This window comes from Canis lupus, chromosome 3, assembly GCF_011100685.1.
Source record: "Canis lupus familiaris isolate Mischka breed German Shepherd chromosome 3, alternate assembly UU_Cfam_GSD_1.0, whole genome shotgun sequence".
Lineage (NCBI taxonomy): Eukaryota > Metazoa > Chordata > Mammalia > Carnivora > Canidae > Canis > Canis lupus.
Genome location: NC_049224.1, coordinates 3084844 through 3107307, shown reverse-complemented (window position 1 = coordinate 3107307; position 22464 = coordinate 3084844). Strand labels below are relative to the sequence as shown.

The 22464-nt window shown below is 34.2% G+C and overlaps 1 protein-coding gene across 1 annotated transcript in view; it reads left to right on the top strand.

Moving 5' to 3' along the window:
• Positions 1-22464, top strand: part of FER (FER tyrosine kinase) — a 434848-nt gene that overhangs the window by 199832 nt on the left and 212552 nt on the right. Inside the window, 2 exon segments of the mRNA NM_001003141.1 lie at positions 4477-4680; positions 14707-14829. Coding sequence (NP_001003141.1) covers positions 4477-4680; positions 14707-14829 — 327 coding nt within the window.

The following is a 22464-nucleotide window of genomic DNA, read 5'->3' as shown; positions in this document are numbered from 1 at the left end:
AAAGAGTAGATGAAGTATCTTTGTTTTTCCTAAGATATCAGTACATAAAACAATGATCAGTTCTATTTTATTGCTAAAAATATTAGAATTTGTAGAATTACAGATAGGCCTTAGGACCTCTTAAAGACAAAACACTGTTTAATTTACATCCTTTGTCTAGCCTGAGGCAATGATCATGAAGATCAAATATCTAGAATATTTTTTATTTTTCATTGTTTTAAGAATTAACTCGTTCCATTAATTTAAGAAGGAGTTACTTAGAAATTTTGAAAAATATAGCAAGAAGAACATTATTAATTCACGTTCTCATTTTATGTTAAGTATTTGTTCAACTACCAAAACCTAAATGGTAGAAAATATGCTTTCTACCTATGATTACATTTTCCTTTCACTGAAAATAGCTTTTACCACCACCAGGCCGATTCCTATTCAATAGACTATTCCAATGTTTTGCAAGGAGGTGATTCTCTTACTTCTAATTCTAATATATTTGATTCCTAATCTAGAATTTCCCAGTGATACATAGCTTTAAAATTGAAGAGGTCTTTACACAATTTTTTCGAAATGCTTAAAATCTGGAATTGCTTGTTTTCACCCTAGTATAATATTAAACTAGATTTGAAATAATTGTTTACTTAGACTATAAAATTAATGACTAAATTTATATGAGAATAGAAAAAAGAATTAAATGTCATTTTTATGGGTAATAAAAATTCATAAAAACTTTTTTATGTTGATATGGAAGTTTTATTCAGCTTGTTCAAGCTCCTTGAAGGGTTTACTTGTATATTTCCATACTGTTATATTTTCGGGTTTTTTTTCTAATCATTTATTCGTGCCTGATTTTCATAGAATTCAGAGTTTGATTTTTTAAAATTTTATTTTATTACTTTTAAAGATAAAGATTTTATTTATTTATTTGAGACTGTGTGTGTAAGTGGGGGAGGAGCAAAGGGAGAGGGAAAGAGAGAATCTCAAGTAGACTCTGTGCAGAGCATGCAGCCAGACGTGGAGCTTGATCCCAGAACCCTGAGAGCATGACCTGAGCTGATATCAAGTGTTGGATGCTTAACTGACTGAACCACCCAGGTGCCCCAAGATTTTATTTTTTTCAAGTCATCTCTATACTCAAAGTGGGGCTTGAATCTACAACCCCAAGCTCAAGAGTCACATGCTCCACTGATTGAGCCACACAGGTGTCCCTGATATATATATACAAATGGGAGAACCTGGGTGGCTAAGTTGCTTAAGTATCTGACCTTGGTTTGGGCTCAGGTAATGATCTCTCAACGGTTGTAAGATGGAGCCCCATATCAGGCTCCCCTCTCAGTGCAGAATCTGCTTGAGATTCTCTCTCTCCCTCCTGTCCCTCTCCCCTTGACCCCTCTCCCTGCTCCTTTTTCTCAAATAAATTAAATCTTTAAAAAAAAAATAAAGGCATACAGATTTTCATTACATACTTGGAAATTAAGCTGAATGAGGATAAAAAAAATAGGCCCATATTCTCCACCTTCCCCCCAAATATTTTTATTTTCTAGTATTGACTCCTCATTGCCTCTTCACTTAAGTGAATCTTTTTATTTCACTAAGCCCGATATGTTTTTACTGGAATGTTCTTTAAGAACAAGACCCAGGGAAAAGAGCTAAACAGCTAGCCCAGTCAATGAGGAAAGCTTGTCTTATTAAGTACAACTAATAAACTGTGTTAGATTAACTATAACTTCAAAAAGGAACCCCTCCCCCCATATCTTGGGCAATAATCTTAGGTAACTTCCTGACAAGGAAAAATCTTTCCCTACTGAGCATTAGAAAGATACAATATTTGAAGTAAGAAGCTTCATTTCCTTTTTGATGTAATTATGGTGGCTCTTGGGATGTTGGATTTTGTTGCTGATCCATTCTACATTCTATTACTAATAAGCTTGCAGAATTGTGTTGGAATTTAATTGACAACATGTTCATAAAAATGTTCCCTCCAATGCTTGCAGGGAAATCTCTGTAAAACCTGATAGACCCAGACAGGGCCTATATAGGGCCTTTCCCTGTGTATGTGTGTGCACATGCGTGTATGCACACATATACTCACAAACTGTTCAACTTACACTTCTTAAAGATTATATTTATTTGAGAGAGAGAGAGAGAATGTGCACACTTGTGCAGATGAGCAGTTCACAGGGAGAGGGACAAGTGGACTTGCACTGAGTGCGGAGCTCTATGTGGGGCTCGATCTCACAACCCTTAGATCATGACCTGAGCCAAAATCGAGAGTTGGATGGATGCTCAACTGACTGAGCCACCCAGGCGCCCTCAGCTTATACTTTATAACGGTATTGTGTAGGAGCTGGTAACAACAGATTTCTATTTCAAAGAAACTAATAAATCCAGAGAACTGAGGTGTAATCCCTGTGATAAAATAATGTAAGTTCCTTCCCATTCACTTCTTTTTTAAAGCAAACAAATAGATACAGATGTTTTTTCGCAATGATTTTTTTTTTCCCCTCCAAACAAATTCCTCACATTCAAATCCTTAAATGATTTTCTCTGTGTTAGCTGAGCTTTTGTACTTCAAATGCCCTTCTGACTTAATGAATTCTCTAGGCTCTCCATTTTACTGTACTAAATAAATCAACATTTGGGAGGATAGGTTGAATAGGACAAGAAATCAAGCACATGACATCCTTGTTTGTGACACCTTTCTAATATGTAACCTTCTTGAAAGATAATGATGAAAACAAGTTCTTTGCAAGGAGGTGACATTGAATTTCTTATTTTATTGATTTTTTTTCTAAGAAAAAAAATCAATAAAACACTTTTGCCATTGACAACTCTTGGAAATATTTCTATTATATAAAAAATTTGGTATTTGTTATAGTGAGATACAGTGTGATAAAATTTTGAAAAGGCTATATTTAATAACTGACTAAGAATTATAAACCATTGGTATCAGTATACATAAAAAGTTAATTTTGTGTAAATTATGCATTTGTTTTTACTTCATACTTGTGACTGATTCCTCTATATAATTTCTTCTTTAAATCCACTTTTGGATTTAAAAGTTCTTTGAAATATTATATTTATCATGATTAGTACTAAAAGAAAAGGCTTATTAGTTTACAAAAAACTTCTGTGTAAGTCACACCATGTATATATTTAAAGAATTAAAAAAAAAAAAAAAGAATTAAATGTATCATAAATGGAAGAAGTAAAAACCAAAACTTCTTTGAAGCCCATTTGGGATTTTTCAAGGTTCTTTTTTTAAATCAATAGGATTATAACTTGTAAAATGGAACTTTGACCAGTAAGTTTTGGGCCTTTTTAGTGGTGCAAAACAAGAAGGCTTTCTTCAGAACTAGTTTTCTTTTACCACAAAGATGTCATATACTTTGTCCCTATATAGAGTTCATGATATCAGCCTGAGAAACCCTATGTATGAATATTTGCCTTTCATTTATTATTAATTCTAATCTCTCCAATTTATAAACTACTTTTTTTTTTTTATAAACTACTTTCTCATGAGACATTGTGCATATTGTATTCTAAGTATCTTAAGAGTTAGTGCACATTATTGTAGCTTAGCCATATAGTACTCTTAACCATCTGGAGCAATTTAGTTCTTTGGATGATGAAAACAAACTTTTTACTCTTACCAAGAAAATAGGTTTCCATCTATGATCAGTTAGAAACATTTCAAGGAAATATAACTAGCTCCCTTGGTATTAGCATGTGGCCTCCTAAAATAACAGATAATTTGCTTTTTCTGCCATGGTCATAGCTTATAGTCCTCTCTTGTTTTTGCCACGTGTTTATAATTTCACATTGGTGATTTTCAATGATTGCTGTTTCTCCTAAGGCTTTATTGTCCATTGCTGTACAGGATCAGGACCAGCCATGTGGCAGTGGTAATGGCTAAGGAAGTTGGGGGAATGAGGGTAAGACTGGGAAGGGGAAGGCAAGAAGCAGGGCAGCATCAGATGAAATCGTAGATGTTGCTTCTGGAACAGAGGACATGGGCAGTCTATAGCCTGTGTCACTGCAAGTTTATTCCATAAAAATAATTAACTTTTAATTTAAATAAAAATGAAATTGTTTTGTGACCATTCTCTGGTAATATGCCCTTTTACCGTAATCCTCTGGTTGGTAAATTTTAAATATATGGATTTCTTTTATAATATGGTGAATAAGACTATAAATTCTAACAATAAATGCTAATTTTGTGTGCATCTATGTATGATAGGTAGGATAAACAAACTCAAAGTACTGAAAGATATGTATTTGAGCTAAACTTCAGCACCAATATTCCAGGAGATATTTTCTTTGAGAATTAAGAAAAATTCAGATTCATCCTGAAACTTTTAATTGGTTGATTTAAAAGGAGGAGCAAATGTAAGAAGTATTTATAATTGCTATGAATTTTACCAGGAAGAATTCCTATTTTATCTAATTTATTATTATTTTTTTTCTCAATGTTTGTTCAAGTTCTCTGATACGATCCCCATAAGTGAGAAGCCCTTGGCAGAACAGGACTGGTACCACGGTGCAATTCCCAGAATAGAAGCGCAAGATCTATTAAAACAACAAGGAGACTTCTTGGTGCGAGAGAGTCATGGGAAACCTGGTGAATATGTCCTTTCTGTATATTCTGATGGACAAAGGAGACACTTTATCATACAATTTGTTGATGTACGTTTCCAATTTAGTTTATATGTATATTTTTATATTGTTCATTATGGTATAATTATAATAAAATGGTGAATAGTATGTGATAAATGCCCATAATACTTTAGTTTAGTACTTAATTTTACTTTTTTCTGAATTCCTTCAATACAGTATGCCAAAATTCACTAAAATGTTAATCTTATTAAGGACATACATGTTTTAAGATGCTATAAATTAAAATAGTTGTTACAAATTTAACTTAAAAGATTTTATTTATTTACAGAGAGAGCACAAGCAGGGGGAGGAAGAGAATCTCAAGCAGACTCCTAGCTAAACAGAGTCCAACATGGGTCTTGATCTCATACTCCTGAGATCAGTTAACCAACAGAGCCACCCAGGCGCTCCAACATTTAAAATATTTTAAGTTAAACGTGAACATTAAATCTATTTTAACAAAAAACAAAAATAAAAAAATAAATCTATTTTAAATTAAAACATTTAAAAATATGATTATCATAATTTCCGCCCCTTTTCTGGATAAATTTAATAATGAATTTTATGCTCTTGAAACTGGCCCTTGAAAAAACAAAAACAAAAACAAAAGAAACTGGCCCTTGAAATTGCTATAAAAAATGTACCATGAGAGATTTTTAAGAATTATGTTATTAAAAAAAAAAAAAGAATTATGTTATTAAATAGGGATAATAAAACTCCTTAATAAATGGGACAGTGATAGTTGAATTAGCTTTATTATTAATTTTGGTTTAAGGTTTTCCCCCTTTATGATGAAAAATTTCATCATATGAAATATTCACCTTGCCTGTTTTAATACTAATTTACTTATTTAAATTTATTTAAGTATTGCTAAACTACTTAAGTTTGTTATATTCTTGATTAAGCATTGAACAGATGAAAAATAATCTCAAAATTTTGTTTAACTTTACCCACTGAGAAATTTTAAATATTCTTGGCATATGAAGTCCTCTATTTGTCACTTTTTACTCCAACATTTCAAATAGCATTATGTCCAGGCACTCAAATGATACTCATTACCTTACAAAAAGATTGAACGATTATCATTAGACAAACATCAGAGGGTTTTAGGTAGATATGTTTATATCTGCATATCTGTCTCCATGTATATATCAATGTATCTATTTATAATTCTGAGGTAAAATTGACATACTGTGAAAGTGATCATTTCAGAGTATAGAATGGCATTTCATATATTCACACATAGAAATTATATTTGAATGAAAATAGATGCCATTCAGATGGATTGAAAGGAATAAATCCATTAAAGTTTGTATTATAATTTTCACAGCATTGTTAATTTTGTGTAGTATTCAGACCTCAACTTCATAATCACATTTTCCTATGTTCGTACATCCAACCTACTGTTTCTAGTAGTATGTCATTCCTCATTTCCTTGGCAAACTCTTTTCTAATTTGTGTGTCTTTAAGTTACGGATTGTGTGTCTTTAAGTTATAATATATTTTATATTTTATAAGCTTCCCTATTCCAACCAATGACCATGCTGGCAATATTATAAAATGGTATGCAAATTGTAGAAGGCAAATTCCTACGTAAAGTATAAACTAAAATTTGAGTGTCTCCCTCTATTTTCTAAGCTCTAAAAGTTACGATTTTAAAAATATGTCTTACATGAAACAAGACTGAGATATTCCCCTTATTACCACTTACAGTTTAAAATGTAACTGTATGAATTTAAATTACTATTCTTAAAAACAAAAAGGAAAAGGTCTACTTGCAAATTATCATTTGTCGTTAATATTGCCATTTTGTTTTAAGTGACTAAAATGAGCGGCATAATATATTCTGAAAATAAGACTTGCAGGTTCACATTTGAAGATTTTTTTCAGCTTCCTTCTGTCATTGAAACTTTTCAAAGATCTCTGTTAAAGATGAGAGTGCTTGTATTTCTGTGAGTGCCTCAGGCATTAATGCTTAATTTTATTTAGCTAATTCTCATTATATAATGTTGAGTTCTTCATTCAGTTAAAAGTAAGAGTCTTAAGGTGATCTAGACTTTTTGGAGACTTTTTAATTCTTTTTCATTTTGCGTAGGTGAATCTTCCTTGAGCTAAAATTATCCCATTTCCTTCCTCATATACGTGTTGCCTGAAAAGAGCCAATAAATGGGGAAATTTATTATCAGATATTTAATGATTGCCTATTATAGTCCAATCAAGGAATTTATAATCTAAAGTAGGTTGTAAAAGATGTACATAAATGAGGGGATAGGTGTCTTAAGAGAGGAAGACATAAAGATAGATGAGATTTTAGAAAATGAGAAAAATAGCAAGTAACATGAAAAAAGCATTGAACTTGGTATCATAAGACTTGGGATTTCATCCCAGTTTGGCACTTTAGAAAGTCTGTGGTTTGGAAGGTAATGGGGTTAATAGCCTGTATCATAATTGTGGGAAGCAAATCAGTAAATATATATTTTATAAGGTATAAAGTGCTATGCAAATATTAGGCATTTTTGCCATTGTTTGATGACTTTGAAAAAATACAAATGTACTTTGTAAGAAATATCCATGTAATTGGAAAAATTAGTTTAAAAAATGTCTTTCTGGTTTCCATGAGATTTATTTGTGAAATTTAAATGGTAATGAAAGTGTTGTTTTAGAATTTACTTATTTAGGTTTGAGGTATTCATCAATCACAAATAATGGTATTTTTAGCAACATTGTCAACTGCAGTGTAGGATGGCAATTATTTTGAGGCTGGGGTTTTTTTGTATGCATATCACAGTTACTTTATAACATGCTGTGAAACTCTGCATGCTGTGAACATTATGTGAACATTATGAATGATCAAGATGGACAAAGATACTTTGAATTTTTACATTTTCTACTATTGTGGCAGAGAATATCTTTTGTCTTAGCTCTTCAGGCAAGAAGAGTTGTACTTTTTATTGGAACTAAATATATTAATTTCATCAAGTCAGATATATTAAGCATATCTAGGAGTATCTGAATCTCATTGTAATTCTGGCTTTAGGTACAGACCTGTTCCATAGTTATTAGCCTGTTTAGGGTGTTTGATACAACAGAGTTTATACCTAAACATATTTAGGGTTTGTTTCTAAAACTGTTTGTGTCATAAATGTTGATAGATTTTCAGAGATTCAAATAGCCTTATTCCATTTGTTTAGTAAATATAGATGCAAATCCTTATTGTTGTGTATGATAAAACAAAAACACATGTAGTAAGAAGTGCTCTGGAAAGATCTTATTATTAAGGGAAAAATGCCAAGTTATATTTCTCTCATTTATTTATATGACAGGCATTTGCTAAAACCCATTTTGCAAAGGACCATGTTATTCAGTGTAAGGAGATGAAACTGAAAAATGTATGGCTTCCCAGTGAACTTAAAACCTACTAGGTGAGACAGGTAGAATTCATGTACAGGGAAATATTAAAGATGCAGAATTAAGGATGATTGAGCCAAGAAATTTGAAATAATATATGATGATGAATTAAAAATAACAATATTGAATATTTTAGAATAAAACAAAAAATCTTCTATGTAATGGCATATCATAATCTTTTATTTCTTTATCCATTTATTCAGGAAATACTAATTGAGCAAGTAATGTGTAAGGCCCAGGAATATGAGTCAATAAAACAAAAATAACCCAAAAGTGGAGATTTTAATTATTGTGTGAAATTGGGTAGCCCAATTTGTTAAATCATTGATTCATTCAGCAGGTATTTATTGGATGTCTATTATGTGCTGAATTCCACTTCAAGCTGGTAGATTTAGTCTTTGCGTGTACTAGACAGGTTTACTTTGTTCTATTGTTGTCAAAATCTCTAGGCTTTTTGAACGACATGTATTTTTAAATTCATGCCATGAGTCTTAAGGAAGACTAAGTGAAGGTGAGTAAATTCAAAACTTGTTTGAGAATGAAAGACCTAAATGTGAGACAGGAATCCATTAGAATCCTAGAGGAGAACACAAGCAGCAACTTCTATGACCTTGGCTGCAGCATCTTCTTGCTAGACACATCTCCAAAGGCAAGGAAAACAAAGGCAAAAATGAACTATTTGGACCTCATCTAGATAAAAAAGACTTCTGCACAGCAAAGGAAACAGTCAACAAAACCAAAAGGCAACAGAATGAGAGAAGATATTTGCAAATGCCTCATCAGCTACAGAGGTAGTATCCAAAATCTATAAAGAACTTATCAAACTCAACATCCAAAGAACAAACAATCCAATCAAGAAATGGGTGAACAGACATTTCTCCAAAGAAGACTTACAGATGGCCAACAGACACATGAAAAAAGTCTCAACATCACTTGGCATCAGGAAGATACAAATCAAAATTGTAAACAAATCAAAATCTCACGCCAGTCAGAATGGCTAAAGTGAACAAGTTAGGAAACGACAGATGGTGGCGAGGTTGCCAAGAAAGGGGAACCATTGTACACTGTTGGTGGGAATGCAAACTGGTATAGCCATCCTGGAAAATATTCTAGAAGTTCTTCAAAGAGTTGAAAATAGAGCTACGCTGCAACCCAGCAATTGCTTTACTGGGTATTTACCCCAAAGATACAAATGTAGTGATCCAAAAAAGATATATATTTATACATACACACACACACCTATCTACAATGGAATAATACTCAGCCATCAAAAATTGAAATTTTGCCTTTTGCAACCATGTAGTTGGAATTAGAGGGTATTATGCTAAGCAAAATAAGTCAATCAGAGAAAGAATTATCATATGATCTCACTTATATGTGGAATTTAAGAAACAAAACAGAAGACCCCAGGGGAAGAGAAGAAAAAATAAAACAAGATGAAATCAGAGAGGGAGACAAACCATAAGAGACTCTTAATTGTAGGAAACAAACTGAGGGTCACTGGAGTAGAGGAGGGTGGGTGGATGGGGTCACTGGGTGATGGATATTAATGAGGGCATGTGATGTAATGAACACTGCATATTATATAGGACTGATGAATCACTGAAGACCTCTATCTCTGAAACTCATAATACATTATATATTGATGGATTGAAATTAAAGAAAATAAACATTTAAAAAACAAAACTTGTTTGAATGACAGTTCATCCCATGTTTATGCCTCATTGTATATTTTGAATTATTTTAATCACTCTACTCCTACCCTTCAAGTATCCAAAAGAGGTGATAAGTACCTTGAAGTCAAAAGAAACTGCCCTAGGTTATCATTTTCTGTGCCCTTGACACACAGTTAAAGACTTAGGGGACTTACTTTCTTCTTAACAATTAAAGCCTTAACAAAAGCTCATTAACATTAATTTCCAGGAAAGACTGAGTGAGTACTTTTAAGGCCCAAGGATACAATGGTGGAGCCTATAATCTAGGAGGGAGGCCCACAGTCATTTGTAAATCACACATGTTATATATAATTATAAACTGTAAAGTAATAATTATAAGCTGTAAAGTAGATGCACATTGCTATAAAAGCTTTTGACTGCGAAACTTAAGGAAGTTAAGTTTGAGACAACATCTGAATAATGAGTAACAGTTAAGTAGGAAAAGACATATAGAAACCTTATTAATAAAAAAAAAAAAAAAAAAAGAAACCTTATTAATACGATTTCCCAAACTCTCCAGCCACCCTTCCTGTGTACTGGTTTAATGAGTTACTTACAAGTATTCCATGTGCTGTTTTTATTGGAGAAAGCTAAAGCTTATGTTTTATGTTTCCATTTTTAGGTATTTTACCAAAAAAAGGGAATGTTTTATTTAGCTTTTTTTTTTTTTTAAATTTAGGTTATGCATCTCAGCTGCCCTCTTTGAGAAATCCTTTCTTTTTTTCTCTTTGAGAAATCCTTTCTTTTCTTTCTTTTTTCTTTTGTTTTTTCTGTTGTTTCTTATTTATGGGAGGTAACAGCAGGACTTCAAGGAAGCCTGAATTCGTGAGGGGCTTGGGTGGGGTCTGTTTTGGTTGTTTTTCTTTCTTTGTAGTTTATTTCTGCTCTCCTTCTTTCTTTCTTTCTTTCTTTCTTTCTTCTTTTCTTTCTTTCTTTCTTTCTTTCTTTCTTTCTTTCTTTCTTTCTTTCTTTCTTCTTTCCTTTCTTCTTTCTCTTTCATTTGCTTCCTTGCTCCCTTGCTTTTCCTTAAGCCTTCTTGTTCTCAATTCTTTTTCAGGGGATCTTCTCAGGCATATGATTTCAGATTACATTCATTGTAACCCCCCACATTACATTCATTGAACCCCCATCTCATTTTTGTATGCATATTCTGTTCTGACTTCTTTGTATAATAACAGTACTCTGGAAGTATGTATAGCAACAAAATCTGATGCTGTTTTTTATGGGTTTTTCATCCATATGATTCTTAAGTAGCACAGTGATAACTCAGAAACAACTTCTAGATGTAGCAAATGTTTTCATAAGACCACCTTATGGGTTCAGTGTATATTCTTTGAGTATTTTTTGATATATTCTAATTATAGGCATCTATATAATTTTTATTTTATAAAATTTGAATTATCATATTTTATGCATACTTTTTTTTTTTTAATTTTTTTATGATAGTCACAGAGAGAGAGAGAGAGAGGCAGAGACACAGGCAGAGGGAGAAGCAGGCTCCATGCACCGGGAGCCTGATGTGGGACTCGATCCCGGGTCTCCAGGATCGCGCCCTGGGCCTAAGGCAGGCGCCAAACCGCTGCGCCACCCAGGGATCCCTATGCATACTTTTTAATGACCTATTACTTGATGCTTAATCATGTAATACAAATGACAATCAACAAAATGACCTTTGTGGAAGTTTGCAAAAATTTATTCTCTACTACTATTTTTTATTGCTTCTTTTGGAATTCACTTAAGAGATCATTAGTAGCTCCAAGGAAAAGTGTCTTACTTAAGATTAGTCTGGATTCTCTCATTTGTATTATTTTCACAGCCATGTAGAAAACTTAAAAAAGAATCCATTTTTTGGTGAACCAAACCTTATCATCTGAGCTATAAGAAATTTATACAGATTTGTAACAAGATCAAATTTTAATATTTGGAATTTTGAGAGTATCAAGGAACAAGTCCTCAACAGTTTTCTTGAATGTGTTACTCTTGACCTTAGCTTGATGCTTAGCTGAACTTGGTAAGCATATGTCATCTTAGCATTGTTTTTAGATTCATTATTTTATCTTCATAGTTAAGAAAGCGAGTTAACTGGTTTTGCACAATTAGGACTCTGAGAACTTCACTGATGTGAACTGATTGCTTTAAAATGATAATTGCTAGAAACCAGTTTCTTATATCATCCCTTGTATTCACTGTCTTCACCCATCATGATTACTATGTCAATGACAGAAAACTCTCTTTAAACTTAAAATCCAGGTATGTTCTTAAATGAAAATTCCCATTATTCTATTCACTGTTTCTCTAGTTATACAAGTGTTTTAGAATTTTGTACAAGACATTATATTATGACACTAGTGGCTGATTTGAAATTTGATTCTCTGAATTTTATCATGTTACTTACTGTTGAACATTATACTTCAGTGTCTTGAGCTTGGGTGTGTGTTGTCAGTATTCATTTCTAAGTTGAGTTATCTTACTTGTGTCTTTAACTTCACACTCATTTTATATGCATTATATTTCATTTATTCGTACGTATTTTTTGATCCAGGCAGTACATGTCAGGCACTGTTCTAAACCATGGGAATACTGTGATGTTAAAAATTTATTAACTCATGAACTTACATTCTAGAGGAAGAAATAGACAATAAACAAGAAAAATAGCTATGATATTAGATGGTGATAAGTTCTGAGCAAAATTTCAGTAAGAGAAAGGAGATTAGTTTAGTTGGGGCGAGAAAATGGAGTATTGAATGTTGTATGGGGTGGTCAGAGAAGACCTTACTGAAAAGGTGACATATGCTGAAAGACTGGAGCAAGTAAGAGAGCAAGTAAGGGTCGTTACCCGTACGACCATCTGAGGAACTATTCAAGCAGCAAATTCAAACTCCCTGAGTAAGGAGTGTGTATAGTGTGTTTCACTAAAATTATGTGGCTGGAGGGAAGCTGGGAGAGGGGTGGGTAGTGGTAAGAGATGATGTAAGAGAGATGACAGAGGACAGATGAGTTTCAGAGACCATAGTAAGGACTTTGGCATTTATTCTGAGGGAAGTAAGAATATAAGCAAAGTAATGGAATGATCTGCTGTAACAGGATCACCTGATGCTATGTTGACAGTAGACAGAAGGAAGACAAAGGGAAGAGACATATGGGTTTTTAACTTATTTTTTTTTTAAGATTTTATTTATTTGAGACAGAGAGCCTAAGCCGGGAGGAGGGTCAGAAGGAGAGGGAGAAGCCAACTTCTCGCCCCGTGGAGCTCTATCCCAGGACCCTAGGAATCAGACCTGAGCGGAGGCAGTCACTTAACCAACTGAGCCACCCAGGCGCCCCTACATTTTTAACTTTATGGGGGAATGAATTGTCAGTAATTATTGACTAATAGAATTGTATGTAAGTGTACAACATGATGATTTGATACACATTGTAAAATGATTACCAGGATCAAAACCATTAACACCTCACAGTTAATGTTAAATACTCTTCTTGTACGCATGGTCAGAATGCTTAAGATTGACTCTCCGCAACTTTCAAGCATATAATACTGTATATTTGGTTGAAATATCCCCATTGTTACTATTGTTATTATGCATTACACGTCTATGAACTTTTTCATTTCTTTATTTTTTAATCAGTTTAATGTAAGAATGGCTTTCAGTATATCTGATTATTTACAGATAATGATTATTCCTTGAGAAAAGGTAATTTACACTTTAAGTTTCTTCTTCTTTATCTGGATATGGAATTATTTTTGTAACCCAAGGATTATTATTGCTTTAGTGATTTAATAATTGAACGTGTACCAGTGCCATATACTGAGCAAAGGGGTTTGTATGTTGATACTTGGTCAAGCCTCATACTTACTCTTTGAGGAGATCCAAATATTATTTGTTTCACCGATGAATAAACTGAATGCTGAGAGAACTTGCTTAGCACATTGCATGACCAATAATAGATTAGTGTCTTCAGTATGAAATATTCTTAAGCATCATTGTTAATATATCATAGTAGGTCTGGCCGGTGTATTCAAAAATTCTTCAGGCAACTTATCAACAGTTGCCCTGAATTTACTCTAACACAACCTGCCCTGAATTGAATGATATTCTATGATTAGTTTTACAGTAAACTAACTCCTGTTTGTTCCTTACTTGATAAAACAAATGTCCATTTAAAGGTGGTATATAAATCAGATTCTGGTAAATTGAATCTTACTTTTTGCTATGGAAAAGGAACCTTAATTTTTTTTTATCTTTTAACTAAGAAAATAATCTTCCAGTGACATAAATAATATCCAAATTTAGGTACTCTTTAAATATTCTTATTTCTTAACATAGAGTTTTCTTAGAGCACATTCATATTGGTATCTGTATACATCACCTGCATATATATGGGCAACCTTTGTGAACTATCAGAAGTTTTTATTCTATTACTTTGGATTCCAGTGCTTCCTGCATTGAAAGGTGTGACCAGTAAGATATTTTTTATTTGCTAAATGTATTGCTATCAGTTCATCCATATGACCTGCTTGCCTATTTGAAATATAAATACAGGGAAAGGGAATGTGACAGAGTCTGAGAAAATGTTACTTATCCTATGTTATGAAATCACAAAGTGCAAGATTTGAGCATGCCGATATTTGTAGTTTTGTCACTGTGCATTTTCTTTCTTTGTCAGTGGTGTGTAAGATGACGAGGTGCTTTTGGTGAAAGAATAATGTGTGAATAACCCCACCATAGAAATACCAATTACTACTGTATTGATAAGGAGGAAATGGTGATCTTTTATTTTTACTTTTACCATCTGATCCTAGTATCAAGTATATTCACACTATTGTTGTGCAACAATAGTTTTTCTTAGTGGAACTTAATTTATTACTGAATGGAGTCTTGCTGAAGCAATGTCTTCATATTTATTCTTCTTTATTGTTTTTTTTTTTCTCCAGAATCTATATCGATTTGAAGGCACTGGTTTTTCAAACATTCCTCAACTTATAGATCATCACTATACAACAAAACAGGTCATCACTAAGAAGTCAGGTGTAGTTCTGCTGAATCCTATTCCTAAGGTAAGTACATTTGTGTGTATATGATGTGTATATGTATATAAGTTTCTTAGATTATTTATAAATGTTTGGAAACCAGAGGGCTTTGTGATTACCAATGACACTAATGTTGAAGCATAGCATTTCCTTGGTTTTATTAAGGTAGGCTGCCTTTTTAATCTGCATTTGCTGGGTTTCAAATGGCCTATTCTTCTTTTTTCTTCCCAGTTTTCCTTGAAAGACTTGAGGCTTTTTTTCTTACTTTATAAGGTTTGACTTTGAGTTCAGTTTATAAGAGATTTTAAGATGCAGAAAGTCAAAGAATATGTCCAGCAATTATGAGTGAAATAGAATTTTAATTTTGGAGGTTAAGTTTACAATATATTATAAAGAAATTTTAAAAACTACCTTACTTTTCTCAAATATAATAAATCATAAGTTTCTTATGTGGGGCTGGCAGGTAGCTAGCTGGGTGAGAAATTGTTCTAGGTAACTTTTACCTCTAAGATCTAGCACAGAACACATTACTTCCATGTGCTTTAGGAGATTTGTGAGGTAAACAGTGGGTATAAAGATGGTTTGTGTTTTATGGTAAAACCTGTGGGGTCTGGCTCAAAGTAGAGCAATAGAGCTGGCTTGGCCTTTAAGTACTTTTGATGTATCAGAACTTGAACTGGGGTAGTCAACTGTCCTTTTCTTTGAGGCCATCTACTATGAAGTACAGCAGAGGGATAAACAGCCATAAAATCTGGTAGGTTAATACCTGCTAATTCAATTTTTATATATCTAAGGATGACTTTTAATATGAAGCAAGCGCTATTCCCAAGAATGCTAATATGTAATCCAGATTCAGCGAAAGAAATTAAAAAAAAAAAAAAGCAACAGTTATACTATCCTTTGTTGGTCTAGAACTCATGTTGTATTACTCGGTCATCACTGAGGGGCTGAGCCTTAACCTTCCTTTCACGGAAGATTTTGACACTAATTCTGTGGCTAAGAAATTAGCCTTCTTGCCAATTTTTCTAGAATTATAAGATTGGCTCTTTTTTCCTTTGTATTTTTCCATTTGCTATTACCCCCATTTCAATTTCAGAAACCCCTATAAAAATTCTGTTAGTTTGAAACAACTTGTCATGTTTTTCTCTAGGAAACAGAGAACTCTGTCAATGTTTCTTCCTCCATCAATGAATGAATTTTTTTTTCCCTTCAAAGATTTTAATGGAGATTATTGCCTAAACATTTTTTAATCCATCTGAGAAAAGTTTTAGATTCAGAGAGCAATACAAGCACAGAAGCAGGAAGTCTTTCTAGTTTTGAGGATACAGGAGGCAAGATAGAGGAGTAAAATCTGAAATGGTTTTCTTAACCCAAAATCTTCTAGAAAGCTCAAAAGATGGATACTAGGAAAATTTCACTTTTCTAGACCTTGGTAGGCAATGAATGAATAACTGCTGTTGTTCTGCAGAATTCTAGTTCTTTTCTTTGCCTAAGATGATCTACTCCTGCCGCTCCATTTACTATTTATATACCAGAGACTTAGAAACTTATATTTCTAGCTTACATTTACTCTTTTTCCTGAAAGACATAGACTTTTCTACTCTTTACGTAAAACTGAGTTTAACTCCAAACTTTGTTTTTTCCTTTTTCAATAAATGGCACAAGTTTTCCCCACTATCCAAAAATAGAGCGTTCCTGCGAAATCTTTTGTAAGTCAAATGACATAAAACACAGAAGCAATTACCGTTTCACAAAAGCAAAAATCCTCTTTGAATTTCTTTTAGTTAGCAAACATAGGTGCTAATATAAGTCTTTTGTAAAAGCAGAGTGGCATAAAGCAAACATTTGGATAATGAGGGAGCTAGTACCACCCAATAGCTGCTCAAACCAAAAATGTAGGGGGTTGTCTTCAACATCTCCTCTGCCACTGCCCTCCCTCTGTCCCTTAAATGACAGGAGTTTTGTATACTTACCGGTACATGCAAAAGTATGTTCTTTAATTCCAGTATAATTCCAGCATGAAATAAAATTAAGCACAGTGAGAATACTTCTTACCCCTGTTAGGTCAACAAGATATGCAACTGGGTTTTCAGAGATATTGATATCCTGTTTTACAGCCAACCAAATATTTGCATTTCCTACTTGCTGAGCCAGGTCTAAATTGAGAGACCAAAGCCATAAAAGAGGCGCATAAAAATGCAGATCTGGGCTTGAATAAGAATATATAATTTCAAATAAAGCTATATCCTTCTCTATATGAAATTTTCCCTGAATCGAGCCTAGATAAATGGAGTAGATTCTGTGGACTGTTACATGGCCAATTATTCTCTTTCTCCCAAACCCCCAACACTGGCTGTGGAGCTGATTGTCTCATCATTTTATATAGCATTTTATACTGCTGAAAGCTAGAGAAAATTAAGGAGCTATGTATGATTGTTTTATGAGGTAGAAATTTTGAAGTTTATCTAGTCGACTATTAACCTGATCTACAGTGCTGGTATTTGAAATAGGCAGATCATTATCTGTTTGTTGTAAATATTATTATGCACATTATTTAATGAATCATATTATGCTTTTAAAAGAAAATCACAAAGCAGAGGTTGTGAAAGTTAGGCAGTTTTCAATTATGAGTGAAGAACAAATTGATATGGATTTTATTATGGTGGTATTATCTGTTATGTATCTTCCTTTGAGAAATTATTTATACTCTTATAACGGGAATCTATTTCCTGATTTAATTTGTGTAAGAAGTTAATGTCTTTGACCATATAATATGCTGTAAAACATCTCATTTCCATCTTGCCAAGACTTCATTTTTAGCCTCCATAAAGAGTGCTATTTTGGTCTCAATATAATTTCTGTTTATAGCAACTTACTGCTTACTTCCTATTTATTTCATTCCTACCCATGAAAATACAAGTATATCATCATGCTGCCTAACTGGAGGACACGGTGGCCAAAGGATTCTCTTATTTATCTTTAGAAGTACAGAAAACTAGACAATCTAGAATTAGGATTTTTTTTTTTAGAATTAGGATTTATTTAGCTTTCTCGGGATGATAAAGCTCGTGGGTGCCCAAGACAGCCCTCCCTCACTTTCCCCTGGCAGATTTCTCCTGTGCTGCTTCCCAAAGCTGGTGAAAAGGTATGGAAGACGCAAGACATTGTTGTAAACAGGGATTATTGATCACCCAGCACCTCCCTTCTTATGTTAGCAAGCACACTGGCTATGCACGGAGTCCGTCCTGGGTCAGTCAGTTTCTGTTCCTATCACTTATCACAGAGGCCTTTTCTGACTATTTTGTGTGAAATAACACCTTACGCCCTTTGGTTCCACTCTTCTCCTTCTTCATATCTGTTTGCTACAATTGTGTATGCTTGAAATTATTTCATTTGATGTATTTTTACTTGTCTGTCTTCCCCAAGTGGAATGTAAATTCCAATAAGGGCCAGAATTACTTTTAACAATTAGTGCAGCTGTAGCCCCATGCCTAGAACAGTGTTCTCCCATAGTAGGTGTTCAGTAAATACTTGTTGAAGCATTGAATTCATTGAGCAATTGCTAGAAACCAGGTACTTGCTGAGCTTTTCATATGCATTATCTCATTTAACCCTTACATATTCCTATGAAGTATTATAATTAGCCCCATACAAAGTTAGTGTTGTTTTTAACCTCAGACAATGTTATGAATGAGGAGCTGAAGCTTAAAAATCATAACTGACTTGCACAAGATGACACAATAGGTAAGAGGCAGAGAGCTGAGATGGGAGCCTATGATCTACCTACTATCTGTCTAGACTGTGGAGAACAGACTTCAGAGACTAGAATAAACTGCTTATTCTAAGGAACAAGGGTGTGGATTTAAGGAAAAGGAGGTATCTTTGATTCCATAAAATGTTAAGTTGAAAAAGGCTGTAACGTCAAAAACTGTACTACGGGTTTTTATGAAAGGAAAATCAATAAACAGTAATACTGGGTGATAGAGCTGGGACTTGAGGTAAAATATAGGGATTGATAAGGTGTAGTTAAGAAAGACACCTAGTTCAACTTTACCATTTAAACAGTGACTTGAAAGTTTATTTACCTTGTTAAGTTTGATATTTCTTCAGATTTAGCTGTTTTTTTTTTTATTAAGAAATTTCTTTCAGAATGGAAATTAAAGTTCATGAATAAATTCAGGTGAGTTAAGGCAATGAGCCATTAAGAACTCTAGAACTCTGAACTTCAGACAAATGAGTTGCATGCCAGCTGAAATCAGGTACTTACTGCTTTTCATCAGAATTTAGTGCAGGAGGCCAGAGAGTAGAAGTAGATTTTTGCAGAGAGTAAGTCTTTCTGTGACAGACAGGTTTGAGACAACAGCTTTCATGTTGGATACAGGCAAGCAAAGAACAGTTCATACAAGACAAAATTGTACTTTTAATTAGACAATCTCTTCACGGTGTTAGTTTCAGGTCATTTAAAGACTGTTTATTTTATGTAGCTTGTTAAGTAACATAGCTTGCTTGCTTCGTCCAGTATTACTGCTTAATGATTTTCCTTCTCTAGAGGCTTCTGATACAGTTTTTGATCCACTGAAGTCTTTTCAGTTTACCATTTTGTGGAATGAAAGAGACTTATTTTTCCTTAAATCTATATCCATAGTCTCTAATTACGTAATTAGATTGTGAAAATAATTTAAAATTTTAATGAAGCCTGGAAAGTATATGTGATTTAGTATTTATTCATCTAACAAATATTTCCTTAACACACACACACACACACACACACACACACACTCTGCTGCACAGTGATCTACATACTATGTCAGAGTGCAATAAATACTATGAAATGAAACCTGTTAAGAAGATAATGACCTGGGGATCCCTGGGTGGCGCAGCGGTTTGGCGCCTGCCTTTGGCCCAGGGCGTGATCCTGGAGACCCGGGATCGAACCCCACGTCGGGCTCCCGGTGCATGGAGCCTGCTTCTCCCTCTGCCTGTGTCTCTGCCTCTCTCTCTTTCTTTCTCTCTCTCTGTGACTATCATAAATAAATTAAAAAAAAAAAAAAGAAGAAGAAGAAGAAGAAGATAATGACCTGAGTGTGACGATGAGGTCAGGGGTTGGGTGGTGTGTGTGTGTGTGTGTGTGTGTGTGTCAGTGTGTAGGGGCAGATGCTTTTTAAAAATGTTGTGATCCAAGCAGGAAGGCCTTCTAATGAATTTTGAAGAGAAACGTGAACCAAACCAAGGACTTCTCTGTATGGTTATACATTAAAGCCTTTAACAACACATCATGCTTACTGACCTATGAGAACAGATGACAATTCTAAACCACTAGAACCATGCTGCTGCTGGCTGGATTTCTTCCATGAGTGTCTGGGGGAAGAGTGTTCCTCGTTGTGAATGAGGAGCTGCAGAAGCTAGTGTGGCAGGAACAGTGGGGTCTAATGGAAGAGTGATTGGAGGTGAGCACAGATTTGGATTAATTTAATAATTAATGTATATCATCTTAAAAGGCCAATTGTTTATTATGTAATTTAAGAAATTCCCTTCATTTGAATAGAAGCTCAGTATAAAATTTTATAACGTTGCATAGTGAGTCCCTTCAAAACAAAAGATCTATGTTTAATAGTGCTAGTAATTTCAAGGGAATATTTTTGCAATAATATGGCCGCCTAAGTAAATTAGAGTAAAACATACGTTATTAATTTCTAAGAACTTTTCTCCCCAGCCCATTGTTATTTTTTCAGTTTTTGTATTGCTTGATTTTTGCCCCTCCCCCCTCCACCAACCAGTTAGCTCAATTCTGACACTACCTGAAGATAGAATCAGCTCCCGTAATTTAAGGACTTAATTCTACAAGACCGTCCCACCTCCTCTGCCCAAATTCAGATGCCAGTCTTCAGGTTGTCACCTGTGCTTCTGACATACTGGTGATAGATTGGAGGTTCCAATGACCCCGTCTGTAGGTTCAATTAATTTGCCAGAGTGCCTCCCAGAACTTCAAAAAACAGTCTACTTAGTAGATGACCAGTTTAATATGAAAGGACATAATTCAGGAACAGCCAGATGTTTGAGATTCATGTGAGACAAGGTATATGAGAAGGGGAATGGCACTTTCTTGATTTCTAAGGGTACAACTGTTTGCGAATTTCCACACCATTACCAACTTGGAATCTCTCCCTAGCCTGTCTTTCTGGGTTTATATGGAGGTTTTATTAATGGGCATGATTAATTAAATCATTGGGCACTGGGGCTTGAACGCAATCTCTAGCCTCTCTTCCCTCCCCTGAGGTCAAGGGGGTGGGACTGAAAACTCCAACCCTCAAATCACAGGGTAAGTTTTTTTTTTTTTTTTTTAAACAGGGTAAGTTTTTATGGCAACTAGCCCTATCCTTAGGTTACCTAGAAGCCAGCCAACTGTCACTTGTTAACATAACAAAAGACACCTTTATGGTTCTCAGCATTTAGGAATTTCCAAGGGTGTTAGGAGCTCTGTGCCAGAAATAAAGACAAAGACAAAATACAATTTCTTACTATAAATCATAATATCACACTCAGTAATATTATTTTAAGAGGCATCTAGCTAGCTGTGCTTTTGCAATTAATCCTCTTATGCTGTCAATTTGTATAGGATTTTTAAAAAGTGCTGTCTGTTTAAAAAATGTGAAGATAAATAAGTGAGATTTTTTTTTTTAGCTCTTGAAAATGAAATTTAGCATGTCAAATTAGATTTCCAATTATGGAAGCCACAGTTTGGGGGAAAAAAAAACTTCTGATATAGAATGCTCACTGTTAAGATTTCTATTTAATTGCCTCTTAGATCAATAATTAGGTCTGTTAAGAGTAGAAGAACACAAAAAATTACAACATGTCCTCCTCAGGATAAATTCATCAAGAATGTAATAAATCTCCATGTGGACCTCTGAATTGAGCAGAAGGAATCCAATAGATTTTATTTATTTATTAGATAGAGACACACACAAAGAGAGCAAGAGGGGCAGAGACATAGGCAGAGGGAGAAGCAGGCTCCATGCAGTGAGCCCGACGTGGGACTTGATCCCGGGTCTCCAGGATCACACCCTGGGCTGAAGGTGGTGCTCAACCGCTGAGCCACCGGGGCTGCCCAGAATGCAGTTTTATTTTATTTTATTTTATTTTTTTAAAGATTTATTTATTTATTTATTTATTTATTTATTTATTTATTTATTTATTTATTTATAATAGACATAGAGAGAGAGAGAGGCAGAGACACAGGAGGAGGGAGAGCAGGCTCCATGCCGGTAACCCGATGTGGGACTCGATCCCGGGACTCCAGGATCGCGCCCTGGGCCAAAGGCAGGCGCCAAACCGCTGAGCCACCCAGGGATCCCCAGAATCCAATTTTAAAAGCCAGTTTTCACTACACTCAACCATGTGATCTGGAGCAAGTCAACCGCCTACAGTAACCCTACATGGTTGTTGTAAACATCATGTAAGAGAATCCCCAGATATATGTTGGAAACTGTAAAATACCATATTCTTACTTTAAAAACTTTTTCACATGACAAATCACAACAGAGGGCAAATTTGGAAGATTTTAAATTATGAAGGAAGAAAAAAGACATTTATTGGGTGCATAGTCATCAAAACTACAAAAGACATTTATTGGGCGCCAATATTATTTGCACTCTACTTCTA